This window comes from Sceloporus undulatus, chromosome 6 (assembly GCF_019175285.1).
Source record: "Sceloporus undulatus isolate JIND9_A2432 ecotype Alabama chromosome 6, SceUnd_v1.1, whole genome shotgun sequence".
Taxonomy (NCBI): Eukaryota; Metazoa; Chordata; class Lepidosauria; order Squamata; family Phrynosomatidae; genus Sceloporus; species Sceloporus undulatus.
Window position 1 is genome coordinate 56,230,373 of NC_056527.1, and position 15,619 is coordinate 56,245,991.

The window sequence follows — 15,619 nt, forward strand, 5'->3', positions numbered from 1 at the left end:
CTTTGATATCTTCATATGTGTCCTTCCCAACAGCTTTGGTGATGATTTTCTTTCCTACTTCCTTGAATTCTTCATTGTATTTGACATATGTGTTTTTTCCATTGACTTTCTCTATGACCCAGTAGACCTTGTCTGCATTTACTGCAGAAAAGAGGAACATGGTGTCGTAGTCATGGTTGACTTCTCCATATTTGATTGCTTTTACTGATGCAGGGCCACAACGAAAAATTCCTATATAGATGAATGAAGAATGTTAAGTTTTCCCCCTTCTTGCATTAAGAACCCATGGGCCCACTACACAGTCTCCCTGTCTGTATCTATCCAGGAGTGAATGGCAGCTGAACTGCAGCTAAAGAAAAGTATAAGCAATTACTAGACTGTGGTTTAAGTCCCGATAGTTTTATGATTTCAGAAATCTATGTGAAAATCAGGCACTGAAAAATTTATGTTGCATTTTAATGATTGCCACCCAAGATTTCCATGCTGAAATATACCCAAGCTAAGTCTATGATACAATTTCTCTGGGCAAAACTTATTTCGTGATATCTGAGTATAGAGTATTGAAGAACTGTAAAGTGTGCATTTTGATACTAGTTCTATAGCTGACTAATCCATTTCTGTATTCACCTGGTGTATATGTGAGATTAAAATCAGAGCCCATTTCCATAGCTCACCTGCATGGCAGCTTTCCTTCTTCAACAGGGTATGTTTTGGAACACACTTCGTTTCCACAGTCCAAAGTGACAATACTATGTAGGACTTTGCCCACCTGAAATCTTGTCTTCTTTCCCCCCACCATTTCCTCTTGTTCTTCTTCTTCTGTTGTTCTATATGGCTGGCCCTCCATATTGGTAGGGGTCAGTTCCAGATTCCCCCAGTGGATACCAAATTACATGGGAGCTCAAGTCCTGTTAGCCTCAATGCATGCCAACATGGATTGGCCCCTCCTTACTTATCTGACCTTCTTTCTCCTTACATTCCTACTCGCACCCTTCGCTCTGGTAGTCAAGGTCTCCTGTCACAGTGTAGGACTACCACTGCCCCCTCCCGCATTCGTCCCTTCTCGCTTGCTGCCCCTTACTCTTGGAACCTTCTTCCCCCACATGCACACCTCATCACTTCTCTACCCAGTTTCAAAACTGAATTAAAGACTATATTGTTTAGAGAAGCATTCCCAGAGGCGAGCCCCTCTCTGACCCAGGAAGCCTCCTTTTAACCATCCATTAAGAAGCCAAGCCCTTCCTCCAGTCCATCTGCCTTGGTCCAGGCCTCGGAGGTGGAGAAGATCTGCTGGACCTGATCCTATTCCTCACCACCACTCCCTTCTCCTTTTGTGTTGTGTCTTTTTAGATTGTAAGCCTGAGGGCAGGGAACCGTCTGACTAAAAGATTGTATGTACAGCGCTGTGTAAATTTACAGCGCTTTATAAATAAAGGTTAATAATAATAATAATAACAACAACAACAACAACAACATGTGCGTGGCTGTGTTGGTGCTGCTGTGTGCACGCATCTTCATTGACACTGATGGTGCAGAGCCATTTGAAATGCTCTAGTCCATGGAAGGCTAGCCGCCAAAACAGGGGGCTGACTGTACTGTGTGTCAACTGCACACAAACAGTTGGTGTCTAAGGCGCATTACAGACCGCCCCTTTGGGGCAGCCTGTAGGCACACCTTTCCCCGCCGGATCGGGGCCTCAGTGTCCAGAGCGGCAGCCGCTGAGGTCCCGATCCGCTGCTTTGCGGGCTGTGGGGAAGCGGCAAAAGGCCCCTTCCCCGCAGCCTGGAAAGGGGTGTCCTTGGGGCTTCAAACCCCAAGGACACCCCATGGCGGCAGGGAGAAGGAGAAAGGGGCCGCTTGGCCCCTTTCTCCTTTGGTCCGCTGGGCGCAGCTGTCTGAAGGCGGCACGGTCGTCACGTATCGATGGCAGCGGCTGTGTGGAACGGCTGCTGGCATTTTGTGCACGCGCAACACGCACTAGGGTTAGGGCGGTGCAGAAGCACCACCCCGTCTTAACCCTAGTACACGCGCCGCACATACTTTTAAGCCCGTCTGTAACGGGCCTTTCTTCACAAGCAGCATACACAAATCAGAGATGTTAAGAATACAGAAAGTAGCATGAACAGGCAAAACTGGGAATTCAACTGACCGTATATCCACAGAAACACAACTTTTTTTCTTTTTCTATTTTTTTTTTCTTTTTAAAATTAAAGGTGGCTCATAAACAATTCTGTCTGTACTTTGGCAGCAAATAGTTGCTTTGAAGGGGCTACTCTTTGCTCAGATTTCATACACTTGTGTGCCAGAATTTTTGACACAAATGCGGGACATCCCTCTCTGTTGTATGGCTAGCTCAAGACTGGCAGAATGAAACAGGTCTACATAAAGCCCACCTCAGATCTTGCAAAAGGAGAGCCTATTTTGAAGGTTCAGACTTCCTGGACATTAGAGATGGTACTAAAGACCAGACCTCTCATAAGAAATCATCCTCTTGTGAGACTTAAGGTGGCCCTTATACAGGCCTGACTCATGTGTTACTCCCTGAATAATTTGTGGTGCTAAGTATAAGGAGAGTGCTCACAATAGACAGACCTCCATCTGTGGCCATTTTACTCTATAGCAAAAGCTCTGGAGTCTGTTGGGAGTGAGGCTGGTGCCTGCTTTTCCTATTCACTGTAAATCCAATTGGTAGTCCCAACTAGAATGAACCATTGAATCCAGTAGGACTTGGGAAGTGAATACTTATGTACATTAAAAAGGAGGAAGGAAGGGGGGAAAAAGAAAAAAAAAAAAAGAAAAGCAGCAGCACCTTTAAGACTAATTGGTCATAAGCTTTTGTGAATATAAAACTACTTCTTTTGATGCAGTACCAAGTGATATTGAGACATCAAGCATAAACCACATTAATATAGTTGTGGGAGTGGGGTAGAATGTAATCGTATCCTGAGAGATGCAAATCATGATCATTGCCCTAAATTTTGAAAGGGCTGCATAAGGTGGTCTGGTTTTTCATATCTTTACTATGGTCAGTTTGTGTTGACATATGAAAGCAGTAATTCTGCTTACCAAAGGTCTGTTTTAATCTGACAGATGTTTAACCTTTTAATTTCATAGAATTTGTCCAGGCTTCTATGACCTTCATTGATATCGAGTCTTACCTTGACTCTTTTCCTGAGGCGTGCCATCAACTGCCTGCCAGCCATCATAGCCTTCTGGTAAGTCTGGTCTTTTCATCCAGACATCATTCCATACATGGAAGTTCCTATGGGCAGTTAGGGTTCAAAACTGAAAATAAAATAAAAACTTGCATCTGCAGGTTCATCTGCTAGACCTGGCTAATGTGTGTGTAATTGTATTGAAATTTCTATGCACAGAACAATCCTCGTGTGAATCATATGATGATGAAGAATATTAGCAGCTGCATGTGAAAAAGTTCTTTTATCAGATTGTTAGATCAACTGGCCCAGTGCTTTAAAATAACTAACCCAGTGCCAGTGGTAGCTTTCCCAGGGCTCAGGAGGTCTTTCTCAGCTTTATTATGTCTGCTATCAAAGATTCTGGGAACTAAACTCAGTTCTGTATGCAAAGACATGGAAGCTAAGCTTCCTCCTCATAATAGCTCTGAAAATAATAGAATTGTCATTTGGCTGCTGCAGACTGGTATAGTAACAGAAAGGAAGTGAGGGAAGCCCAAGCAAATCAATCTTTCTTTCTTTCTTTCTTTTTTTCTTGGATTTATCTATCATCTATTATGGCCCCCAAAGCAGAAAAAAAAACATGGTCCAGTAGAGATGAGAGCAGGAGAACAGCAGGACACATAAACTGATACTAGCAGACTGACAGTTGCAGGAAGAGAAAGGATGTCACAATGACCAGCAAACTAGAAATGACATGCAAACTAACAGCTAAAGAGTATATAAGGTATATAAGGTTGTTCACTCTAACTGTCCCAAGCCACTTAGGACTTTGCAAGCCAAAATCATCAACTTGAAATCAGAAGCAAATTGGAATCCAATGCTGTTATTTAAGACTGGTGATGTATTGTCTCATACACACATCAGTCTCTTAATGTAATTTTGCTGTAGCTTCCCTACACTTTCCAAGGGCAGCACCATGCAAGTACAGCAAAATAATATACTGAAGCAGTACTTAACATGAGAATCAATGTGTCCAGACCTGCTCTCCTTTGAGAATGAAGCAGTCTGTTCACCAACCAGAGCTAGGCAAAGGCATTCCTGTCCATAGTAGCCACCTGACCTCCCAGGAATAATGCTGGGTCCAAAAGCACTACCGAGTTATAAACCTGATCTTCTAGAGGGAATATAACCCAATTCAGAACAAGTTGTGAACTAAAGACTGAGAATTCCACTCAAGGCTATAAATAGGGGGGGGCCTATAAATAGAGGAATAATGCTGCCATATACCAAGTCAAAACATTGGTCACTCTAGCACAGTAGAGTTGACACTGACTGGCAGTGTTTTAGGCTGGAATATTTCAGGCTGTACCTGAAGGTCCAAGAGTTTGAGCTTGGCACTTTTTGCATACAACGTGACACTCTTCCACAGAACTACATTCCCACCCATTTAGGACCCAGTGTTGAATGATGTTAACAGTCTAAGCTTCTCTCAGTCTGGTGTCTCCAGATGTGTTGGATAACAGATCCAGCACAGATAGTGGTCACACTAGCTAAGAAGATTGGAACTGGTGTCCAAAATATCTAGAGGATGAGAGGAAATACCAGAGGATAAGAGTGGGGAAGGGAATCATTGTCTGCTATTACCTCACAAGGGAATTAATTAACAGTAATAATTACCATATGAAATCTTCACTGGGCAGTTGTTCTTTCTTTTCATTGAAGTATATATCAACATTTATATTTTTCTCTGTATCATGAGCTGAGTCAGTTGTTGTCACACTTCTCGCCGGAATCCCTAGACAGCGCATGACTAGAATGCAAAGAAAGATACAGTGGTACCCCGGGATACGAAAGCACCGCGTTATGAAATTTCCGGGATACGAAAAAATTCCATAGGAAAAAACTGTTCCGGGTTACGTTTTTTTTCCAGCTTACGAAAAAAATTTTTGGTGCTTTTCGGCGCTTTTTCGCACGAAATCGCGGCTTCCAGCGCTAGCGGCTATGGCTTTTTCGGGTTGCGAAATCTTTCGGGTTACGAAGGGCGCCGCGGAACGAATTAATTTCGTAACCCGGGGTACCACTGTATTAATTTGAGGTTGTTGATTTGGTTAACCTCCTTTACTGATACTGACTATTATTTTCTAAGGGATGGGAAATAGTACAAAAGGGAATGGACTCTGTTCCAAGTTGGTACATATATGTCTGGCCTGGCTGGAGACCCTAAAAGAGCATAAAGTACAGGAACAACTTTGATGGCCTTCTTGTGAAGAAGAGCCTTGAGAGATCAGATTTCATCTATTGTCCTCTTCCCAGCATTAGCCAGTCTATTAACAGAGATTAAAGGGAAACAGTTGTGGGAAATTCCCTGCAATGGATCTTCCAAGATATACAGCCTGCCCTACCTGTGGTAAGCACACCAGAGAAAATCCAGCACTGCCCATAAAAGACAGGTTTTTTGGTTCTATAATACTGCTGCAAAATTCGAACACTTCCTCTCCAGTCAGCAGGAGAAGTACCACCTTCATATCCCTCTGTCCATTTTCCATGGATGACTCCATCATCATCGCTCATGTTGACCTATGGAACAGATGAAGAGAACAAAACCATACTGTACAACCCATTCTCCTTTTCAGTATACACTTGTCCCTCCATATCTGCTAGGGTTAGGGGCACAAGATTAAAACTGCTAAATCTAGGCCAGACTGGGGTTTCCTCCCCCTGAACAAAACAAATCTAATCTGTGTTGAAGCATTTATGAAAGGACATACCAATGCTGACATAGCTCTGGCAATCATAATGGGATCTCGTTGATCATTTGGCCCAAGTTTGCTCCTGTGCAAGAGATACATGCAGCAATCCAAGATGTCTTCTTCAAACTGTTTTGTGGTAGGAAGCAAAGTCTGGTCATTTTTCAATTGTCCACTGATGGAAACTACTCTCCTTTACTAAACAAAAAAGCTCTGTTGATCTGATCTTCAAGTACGATGTAAGACTTACTGAATGTATACAATGTTTGTGAAATTTATTCTGTGACTCATAGCAAATATGGAACTAGCAGAAAGCCTTGTTGCATTTTTACAGAGAACAATACAGAAGCAGGTTCAGCACCACTTCTAAGTTCAATGCTGCCACATGTTTTCCACAGAAAGCTTTGATTTATTACAGCATTTGTTTTTTTGTCTCTCATTCCATCAGGGACTCTCAGGTGATGAACAACAAATAAAAACAGATGAAACCATTCTTTAACAGCAATTCTAAACAGTAATTTAAAAAGCAGTTTTAACATATGCTCACAATTTAAAACAGTTTTAGAAGCTAACCTTGGTTTAGCATTTGCTTTGAAAGTCAAATTAGAATCTCCGTTGCATCATAAAAATGTCATAGTATGCATGCATGCATGCATTCATGTATTTATTTATTTATTTCAATTGTATGCTTCCTTTCTCCCAGAAGGGACCCAAGGTGGTATTCTGGCAATATTTACTAATTCAGTCTCTAAAGCAAAACTGGGCCACATGCTGCCCCCAGGGTCCCACTCTGCAATCCTTCAAGCCCCCAAAGAAACCACTGAAGCCCCCAGATACCTCTCCTGAATTAATAACAGCTGAAAACAGTAAAGACCAAACCTCAATGCCACATAATCATGGTAATTTGAGTTCTTTTGCCTTCTCACTGCCCATCTCTAAAATCAGCCATATTTGGGGTGAATCCAGGAACCAACAAAAAACATCACTTCCCATCTCTGGGCGTAACTCTGTGAACTGCAAGGCTGCTGCTACATTGCAGAATTAATGCACTTTAACACTGCTTTAACTATCATGGCTCCATCCAGTGGATTTTTAATTTGTTGTGGCACCAGAGCTCTCTGACACAGAAATCTAAATATCTCCAAAACTACAAATCCCAGAATTCCATAGCATTGAGCCATGACAATTAAAACAGTGTCAAACTGCATTAATTCAGTGTAGATGCAGCCCAGAGGAAAGGTGTGTGATAATGGTACCCTTCACAAGATGTTCTCTCTCCCCTTGGCAATTGCCCACCCTTTCTCTAAGGCCTTGATATGTTCATAGACACAGTGGCTGATATTCCACTGAATGGTGCCACAGCATAAAGCTTATTCTGATTGTCTGGAGGGGGGCAAGCGCATGAGAGACTGATGCCCAAATTTCTTGGCATGAGTAGAATCTGAACCCAAGGCTTAGCTCAACTGGCTACTTCTCTCGATCACATTGCTCTCAATTTTGCTGAAGGGCTGCTTTCTATTTTATTAGCCAATATTCATACAGTCAGATGTGCCACTGCATCATTTTTGCTTCCCCCATGTTTTGTTAATTCACATTTGAGTAAGTGAAATGGTGGTGCATGCTTACATCCAAAGGACAAAGAGAATGAAAAGAATGTGTGAGTCTTTTTACCTGCCCGTAATGCCAGGATCTTGAAAGCACATATTCTGTTGGTCCACAATACTGATATCCAGTAGTATTGAGCACATACTCAGCTTTTTGAGCATCATCAGGCATGAAAACAGAATCCGCTAAAGCAAATATTATTAGATTTGTTTAGATAATCTCCACCATTGGGCTAGAGCAACACACTTTCAGAATGGCGCAGACAACATATCTGTGGCTGTCAGAAACTGAAAGATGGTGATGGACAGACAATAAAGATAACTTGAGTCCTCTCCTGTAAACTAGGAGTGGATGTTCCAGCTTCAGGGAAAGTCTATCATTACAGAACAGCATGCCTAGGCTGTCTCAAAGCATCTTGCTGCCTGAGGCAGAGCAGGAACCACTCCAGCCAAATGAAGGCCATATTACCCAAAACCGACTATTTTGTTTTGGTAAATGAAAACCCCAAATCCAGAATCAGTCATTCACATCCAAAAATAACAATGTCCGTAGCCATTCTCCCAATAGTGCTGCCTTGAACAGCCACCATATTCTATCTATTGGTAATATTCTATGGTTACATTCCGTGGTACATTATAAGTGCTCCCTATAAAATATCTTCTTATTTTACTCTACAATGACATATAGCTTCACTTCAGCACTTCCCAGTGGAAAGCATGCTGCTAAAGATCTCAGATTCTCTGGTGGAGAGATATTTAAGCCATGACATTACTTTTGCAATGCAATAATCTATTGAATGATGTCCCTTAAGCTGTCATTGTGACTAGACTGAAGAGGCACAGCTCAAAAATCTATTAACATTCTTATGGACAATTACTGGATAATCCAGTCTTGCTGGATGTAGGCAAAATAAACTAAAGAGCATATCTTTTACACATCAGTGGTAGAAACTAAGCAAATTTAGATTGTATTGATTACCTTCACACCAAGGATTGAACAATACATAGAGATCATTCTTTCCAGAGTGATAAATGTTAGACTCTGTTATCACATCCAGAACATATTTCCCAACAATTGCATCTGCTGGACTGGTCACAGCAATGAGGCACTATGAAAAACACAAGACCATCAAAATGCTGTAGCAGGATAGTATACAACATAATTAAATATTAAATGTAGACACATGGTAGTCCAGTGAATGCATCAGATGTTTTGTTCCTTAATTACTAACAATAAACTTTTAAAATAATGAAATAAGCACAAATTAGCAATTTTCACATTGAAGACATTTGACTGGTTCAAGGGGTGTAAACAAACACCCTTTCCTGGATTTTCCAGAGATGAACCATGGAAAATGATTGCATTCACTATTGCGCCAAATGCACCATTGACACCTGCTCTGCCTTCTTCCCATTTTTCTCAACTAGTCTTCTAGACAGTAACAGGAAGCTTGTCTTTCACATTTCCACAACATGCTTTGTTATGGAGTACTGTGAGAAATCAAAATGGCAGCCTCCATCTGCCACTCCTAGTACATCTTGTAGTATGCACCAAAAATAAGTGGACCCAGGGAATGGCTACCTGAAGCCAGTCCTGACATTTGAAGTTGAAGTAGAAGTTGAGAGACATTATCACATGTTGGCTTTAAGTAGGGTTACATCAAGAGAACATGCAATAAGGAGGAGATTTCTCTGTTTTGCTGCTCCAATTCTACTACATTCCTGTGGGAAAAGGCTGTTCAACAGAGGAAACAACCTCTTTATTTTGGATGCTATATAGTGATTGATAATACAAGTTACTTGGAGCAATCAGGGGTTCTATATTAAGATACAGCTGATTTCTCTGTTAAAGGATTGCATGTTGCATAGGCTTACCAAATTCAAACAGAAGCACACTACATTTTTGTACTACAACTCCCTGAATCCTCCATCCTGTATGGCCTGTGCCATGATGATGGGCGATTCGGGGAGTTTTAGTTCAAAAGTAACTTTTTGAAGCTCTGAGCTGGTCTTCAAATTCCTTAGTTCATTGTTATTCTAATTTCTGTAGCAAATATACTGTGAGCACAGCTTTCCAGTTCTAATATGTCTGTTCATATGGGTAATTTATGTGCTTTGGACAAACTGCTTAAATTCAATGTTAGAAGGAGAGCAGATCCACTGAAATGAATGGAACTTTTAGTCACCACTTATTGGATGTTGCATTATTTCATTGAGACCGACACAAACTTGAAGGTGCACAGACACACAGGAGTTTACCACACAGGCGAAATGCAAAATCCCCCGTGCAGAAATGGGATTTAAAAACAACCCCCCCCCCCCGCAAAAATGGGTAGTTTTTCACACATGATGGGGTTACTGTGACATTAACCCAAACAAAAAGTAGACAAAACCTGCCCTTTTTTTCTTTCAGGATTTTCTAAAAGTAAAAAGGAGCGGGTTTTGTCTAGTTTCCATTCAAGTTAATTCATTAACGCTAACGTTGTCTGAAAAACAACCTGCTTTTGCGTTTCTTTCTACTTTCTATTCGGGTTAACCCCTAACGTCGTCTGAAAAACTATGCGCTTCTGCGGAGTTTCCCCCCCCCAGTTTAAATCCAGTTTCTACACAGGATCTGTTCCGTGTGATAAACTCCACACTCTAGTTGAGAATACCAAAGTTATTTGACCTTCAAAGAAATCTTTCTCTTCCATTATTTTATAACCTGGGCTCACCTGTAAAAAATTTGGCCAAGAATGAGAAATTGGCAGCAGTGCCACTTGCAAAATCTCCAGCCTTATATCATCCATTCAGATTTCTAGATCACTTGGGCATTAACTGCTTTCTGTGGACAATTATTCTTTTGGTGCACATTTTTTAAACACACATAGACCAACAAATACTGAAAGATTCACCATGATGGATACTTGTTGTATTTAGCAATTAAAAAACACCTTCTGTGTGACAATCAGCCACTGCTCTAAGTGGTTATTTCAGTGTAGGATACTCCAAACATATGTACCTCCTTCCCACTTGTTTGACAGATCTTGCCATGCCATCCTTGATCATTCTGCCCTGATCTTGTGTTCAAGTGTAATAATGTCCCATTGGATTTAACTGGTTTTTCACCTGTAATTAATTCAGAAAGAATAATATTAATAGAGAATAAAAATAACAGGCCTTGTTTTCAGCCCTTACCTTTATCCTCTAGTCTATTTGTAGCAGTGGGGATAAGTAGTAGTTAAGTAGTAGTTATTCATTTATATCCCTCCTTTGCCCCCAAACTGGAAATCAAGGGAGATTACAAAAATTAAAACGATTACCAAAAATTACATACATTCAAGTATGTAAATGCAAGAAATTATTGTTAAAATGTGATTAAACTATTTATAGACTTAAAACAATTTAAAACAAATGAGGTAAAAAGCACAAGATAAAAATTAATAGACCAAAATACTCTGCATCAGAGTGTAGCATTTGCAGTTTTGTGACATATTTAACCTTATCTGTCAATGAGCTCTAGTGCCACAACATACTACAAATCCCAGGATTCCATAGAATGGAGCTATGACAGTTTATGCAGTGTCAAACTGCATTAATTCTGCAGTGTGGCAGCAACCTTAGTCAAGACAATTTTTAAATTGAAGATTGTCTCTTTCTCCCTGAAATTTAAAATTAAAACCATTCAGAAAATAAAATTAGTCTCTATGGATTTTCTTGAACTTGTACAATGCATTCTTATTGAAACACTTTGTTTCTGTTTCCAGATTATAGAAACTCTGATGGATAGATGCTAGTACTGTATTACCATATGCACTCCTTGAACTATTTCAGGGACAAAATATGTTTTACTTGCTTACCAGTGCTGAATTGTAGGAAGATTTTGTCACTGTCTTTCACATCCCTGGTAAATGACACTTTCAACTGAAACTCTTGCCCACGTCGCACAATTAGGCTGTCATTCTTATATTTATTGGTATGATGGAGAAAAGTATTCTCCTTTCTGAGGAAGTCAACTCCAATGGCCTTCAGAGAATACCCTGCAAATGATAGCAAAGACATAGTTTCCTCTCTCTTTGCTGAATTGGGATGGAAAGCATTGGAGACAAGCTGCATGACAGAAACAGAAATACAGTAGTAGCTTCTTCTCCAGCACTAGAGTGCTAGACTGAAGGCTATTAGGCAGTTGGAGTTGCCTGTTTTCAACAAACTTATCAGTCCTTATCCACTACATGATAAACTGGGGGTGAATGTCTGGTGGGTGGGATAATCCCATTAGGGAGACAAGAGAAAGAATCTGGAGAGCTCTTTGTCCCAGGTTCCATCAAACTTGGAACCGGCCCTGTAAAGCGGACAATTTGTTTGCTAATGGTCGACTTCTTTCACAGATGAGTCCCAAAAGGTTGGGAAAGATGGCTTCCATTTTGAGAACCTTTGATTTAACTTTGGTAGCATGCAGTTCCAGGCTGTCCCACCTAGATCTAGATGTCAATTAAAAGCAGAAAGGAAGAAAGCAAGTAAGAGAGAATGAAGATTTCTTCATGTATTTACCAATTGTCTTGCTCATGTTGTTTCCTGGACTTTGCTCCAGCAAGATTTGCAAAGGCAACTATTCTGTGGACTACGCTTTTATAGATGTAGTGCAGGAACTTTCCATCTTTTATGACATTCTTTTGAGATTAAAAAAAAAGTACACTGGGTTTTTCCTGGTTAGAAGGGGGGAAGCTGAAACATAATAAAATGATGTAAACTTAACAGAGAATGCAATGTGCAAGGAATAAAAAAATGTATTCATGTTAGAAATGCATCTTACACTAAGTCATATAAGAACCAATATTGTTCTGACAGGTGACACATCTAAAATCAAAAGGAAGCTGCAAATGTACTATTTTTGTTTTCATTAAAGGGGGAAAATAGTATACAAATGAGGAGTGAAGTGGAATTAGAAGGACTTTAATCCTTTAGGAAGAGGTAAGCAATAAAGATGGGGGTCAGTTTCCTCGTTGTTCAAGGGCCACAACTGTAATGATATTTGTCCAAATAATGAAATCCATTCTAACATGAATTAATTCTAGAACAAATTCAATTAATTCTGTTGAAGTGGACTGGAGTTCATAAAAGCCTATGCTAGAATTTTGTTTAACTCTTATTACACTACACTGTTATGGTGCTATATTCTACTTTAACTGCCATGGCAACATCCTGTGGCATTCTGGGGTTTGTAAGTTAGGGAGGACCAAGAGCTTTCAGGCTGAGAATTCTGCATGCAAACTCTACACTTTTAAATTTGTAAGCTGCTTTGTGTTCCAGTTTTGTGGGCAGAAGTGGGATAGAAGAAGAAGAAGAAGATAAAAACTGCAAATCCCAGGATTCCATAGGATGCTTGCCATGGCAGTTAAAGTGGAATATACGGGTTAACTCCCCCTCCCATTGTAAAAACACCAAAACATTTTTTACCTCAATGCTTTTCCATCACATTTAGTGCTCTTCCCACTCAGTTTAAGGTCAGGATGTGTCTTTCTTGAAACACAAAATACGATGAAAATGCTCCCCTTCCCCTTAAAGAAATCAGTTTCTCCAAAAAAGAAAGAGAAACAAACAAACAAACAAACAAGAAAAGCACGGGTTTAGTCCAATGTTTGATGTCACAAAAATGAACTTCAGTGCCTGTGGGATTGGGACCCATTCACACTGCATAGTCATAGGATGCTGCCATGCGTCAGAATAAATGCAGTTTGACACGGCTTTGTCTGTCATGGTTCTATTCTGTGGAATCCTCGGATTTGAAGTTTGTTGTGGCACCAGGGCTCTCTGACAGAGAAGGCTAAATAGCTTACAAAACTATAAATCCCAGAATTCCATAGCATGGAACCATGACAGTTAAAGCAATGTTAAGTTGCATTAATTCTGTAGTGTAGATGCAGCCAATAACTAATTATTCCACTAACTGCTGTGATACCAACCTTGGGCTTTGTAGTCTGTTGAGCTACTAGAGTTCTCTGACTGAGAATTCTAAAAGTCTCTCCCTAAACTTCAAATCCCAGGATTCCACAGGACAGCAACATGCGGTTAAAGTGGGATAATAGCAATGAAGTGTGAATGGGCCTCCTCCCTTCTCATCCATGTCCAATGGAAACGAGAAACAGAGGAAATTTCCATGGGATCATTATTGATTTAAGGATGGCAGATGTTTATACAGAGTATCCCTCCCTGCTTCTGGTGCAGTTATGCAATCCCAACTCTGGCCTTGAAGTTAGTAGGAAAGGCTTAGCATGCTATTTTATTTAATATTTATTTCTTGCCTTTAACCTTACAGCAGGTTAATCTAGAAACCTGACAATCAAAATGCTAAAACAGAATTAAACAAATCATAATTCTAAAACACCATTTAATTTGGAAAGGCATATAACTATTTAAAAACATAATAAGGTTACAAAAAAGCCCTTTAAAAAACTCATTGAAAGGCTCCCTGCAAACAATCAATTATTAAATCCCGGTTTGAATGAAAAGATCTTTGCCTGCCAGTGAACAGAAAGCGGAGAGGAAGCCAGCCTAGAAAATTCCACAGCCTGAGAAGAGTTAACACTAAATTAAATGTTAATATACCAAAAAGTCTAATGTTAATATGTTGGAAGGGGAATGCTTTAAAGAATTCAGTTGATTAATTTTAAATATGTGATATAATTATGTCACATTACTGCGCTAAAGGCCTTACCACAGGTCTTTACCCCAGGGTAAAAAATTCTTTCCATGACTTCAGGAAGCTTTTGAAGTCTGAGATAGTTATCTTTCAATTGGAATGTGAGGGAGGTAGACTTTTTTTTTCCTGAAGAAATATTTTGTTGGGAGAAGTTAGAAGAGAATCTGTTACTCTGATGGCTAGACTCAAAACACCCTTAAGCCAATCCAATTCCCAGGCAAACTACTCTTTAGAAAACCTAGAATAATTGCCCAAAACAAGAAGCAGTTGTGCTTAAATTCAACAAAATTAGGCTTTAGTTTAAGAAGCAACTGAGCAATGTTGACTCATCTAATATTTTAATCACCTAATTCTGGAGAAATGTTGAAATTCCAAGTGAAGTCAACCACTTCTATCAGAATTGTAGCAGTGTAAGCCAAGGCACAGCTGAAAATGCTCAAAAACCAACTTGTAAAACTACGGCCTGTTACAGACAGCCAAAATAAAGCTGCTTTGAGTCACTTTGGAGGTACACTGGTCCCCCGGGTTACGAAATACCCAGGTTACGAATTTTTCGGGATACGAATAAATCCCATAGGGATTTATTGTTTCGGCTTACGAAGGTTTTTTCGGGTTACGAAAAAACCCCGGCGCTGTTTTAAATGGAGCCGCGGCGCAGCCGCGGCTTTTTCCCCATTAGCGCCTATGGGCTATTCGGCTTACGAAGTATCCCGGGTTACGAAAGCGGCGGCGGAACGAATTAATTTCATAACCCGGGGTACCAGTGTATGGTATTTCAATGATGCATGAGTCCTAAGAGTCTGGAAGCTTCACCAAAGCTGCACTCCAGTCCTTAGGACTGGAGCGTGGCTTTGGTGAGGCCTTTGGACTCTTAGGATGCATGTATCATTGAAATACCATACAGTACCTCCAAAGTGACTCGAAGCAGCTTTATTTTGGCTGTCTGTAACAGGCCTACAGAACTAACTAGAGGTAGCCGTGTTGGCCACATAGAAAAATACAGTAACACCCAAACCCCACAAAACAGTGATACCTTTATTGGGACAACCAAAATGCATAAAATATATATTGTAAGCATTCAAAGCTCCACACAAGTAGAGTTTCGGAAGCTTGCAACATATATTTTATGCATTTTGGTTGGCCCAATAAAGGTAGCACTGTTTTGTGGGCTTTGGATGTTACTGTACTTTGGAAACGACAAACTACATTGGAAACTACAAAGTCAGCTTTCTAAAAAATGCTGTACTATCAGACAACCTAAACTTACCTTTCTATTATTCTATCTCTCAGTCATGATCAGATGACAGTCTTTACACACAAACACCTGGATTACATCATTGGTACCTGCTGAGAGGTACACTCCATTCTTGATTGGTTTTTCCTTTCAGAATATGCTAGAATTAGGGATGCCATAACCCGGCGGCCCCCGTGACAATCACGCTTTTGGGGGGG

The 15,619-nt window shown here is 40.4% G+C and overlaps 1 protein-coding gene across 3 annotated transcripts in view; it reads right to left on the reverse strand.

Annotated features, from left to right (window-relative positions):
- LOC121933523 (protein-glutamine gamma-glutamyltransferase 4-like) overlaps positions 1 to 15,607 on the reverse strand; it is a 24,476-nt gene extending 8,869 nt beyond the window's left edge. The window contains exons 1-11 of one of the 3 annotated variants that reach the window (XM_042473387.1): positions 15,435 to 15,607; positions 12,019 to 12,192; positions 11,328 to 11,507; positions 10,490 to 10,596; positions 8,468 to 8,597; positions 7,556 to 7,674; positions 5,906 to 6,013; positions 5,540 to 5,714; positions 4,815 to 4,947; positions 3,159 to 3,262; positions 1 to 231 (exon numbers count right to left, since the gene is read on the reverse strand). The exon at positions 1 to 231 is cut by the window's left edge and continues 21 nt beyond it. In XM_042473387.1, coding sequence (XP_042329321.1) covers positions 1 to 231; positions 3,159 to 3,262; positions 4,815 to 4,947; positions 5,540 to 5,714; positions 5,906 to 6,013; positions 7,556 to 7,674; positions 8,468 to 8,597; positions 10,490 to 10,596; positions 11,328 to 11,507; positions 12,019 to 12,034 — 1,303 coding nt within the window. In that variant the 5' untranslated portion in view covers positions 12,035 to 12,192; positions 15,435 to 15,607. Of the gene's footprint in view, positions 232 to 3,158; positions 3,263 to 4,814; positions 4,948 to 5,539; positions 5,715 to 5,905; positions 6,014 to 7,555; positions 7,675 to 8,467; positions 8,598 to 10,489; positions 10,597 to 11,327; positions 11,508 to 12,018; positions 12,193 to 13,430; positions 13,447 to 14,182; positions 14,659 to 15,434 lie in introns of those variants that run through there. The other 2 variants (XM_042473386.1, XM_042473388.1) reach the window with 2 other exon arrangements.
- Between the last annotated feature and the right edge of the window lie 12 nt (positions 15,608 to 15,619).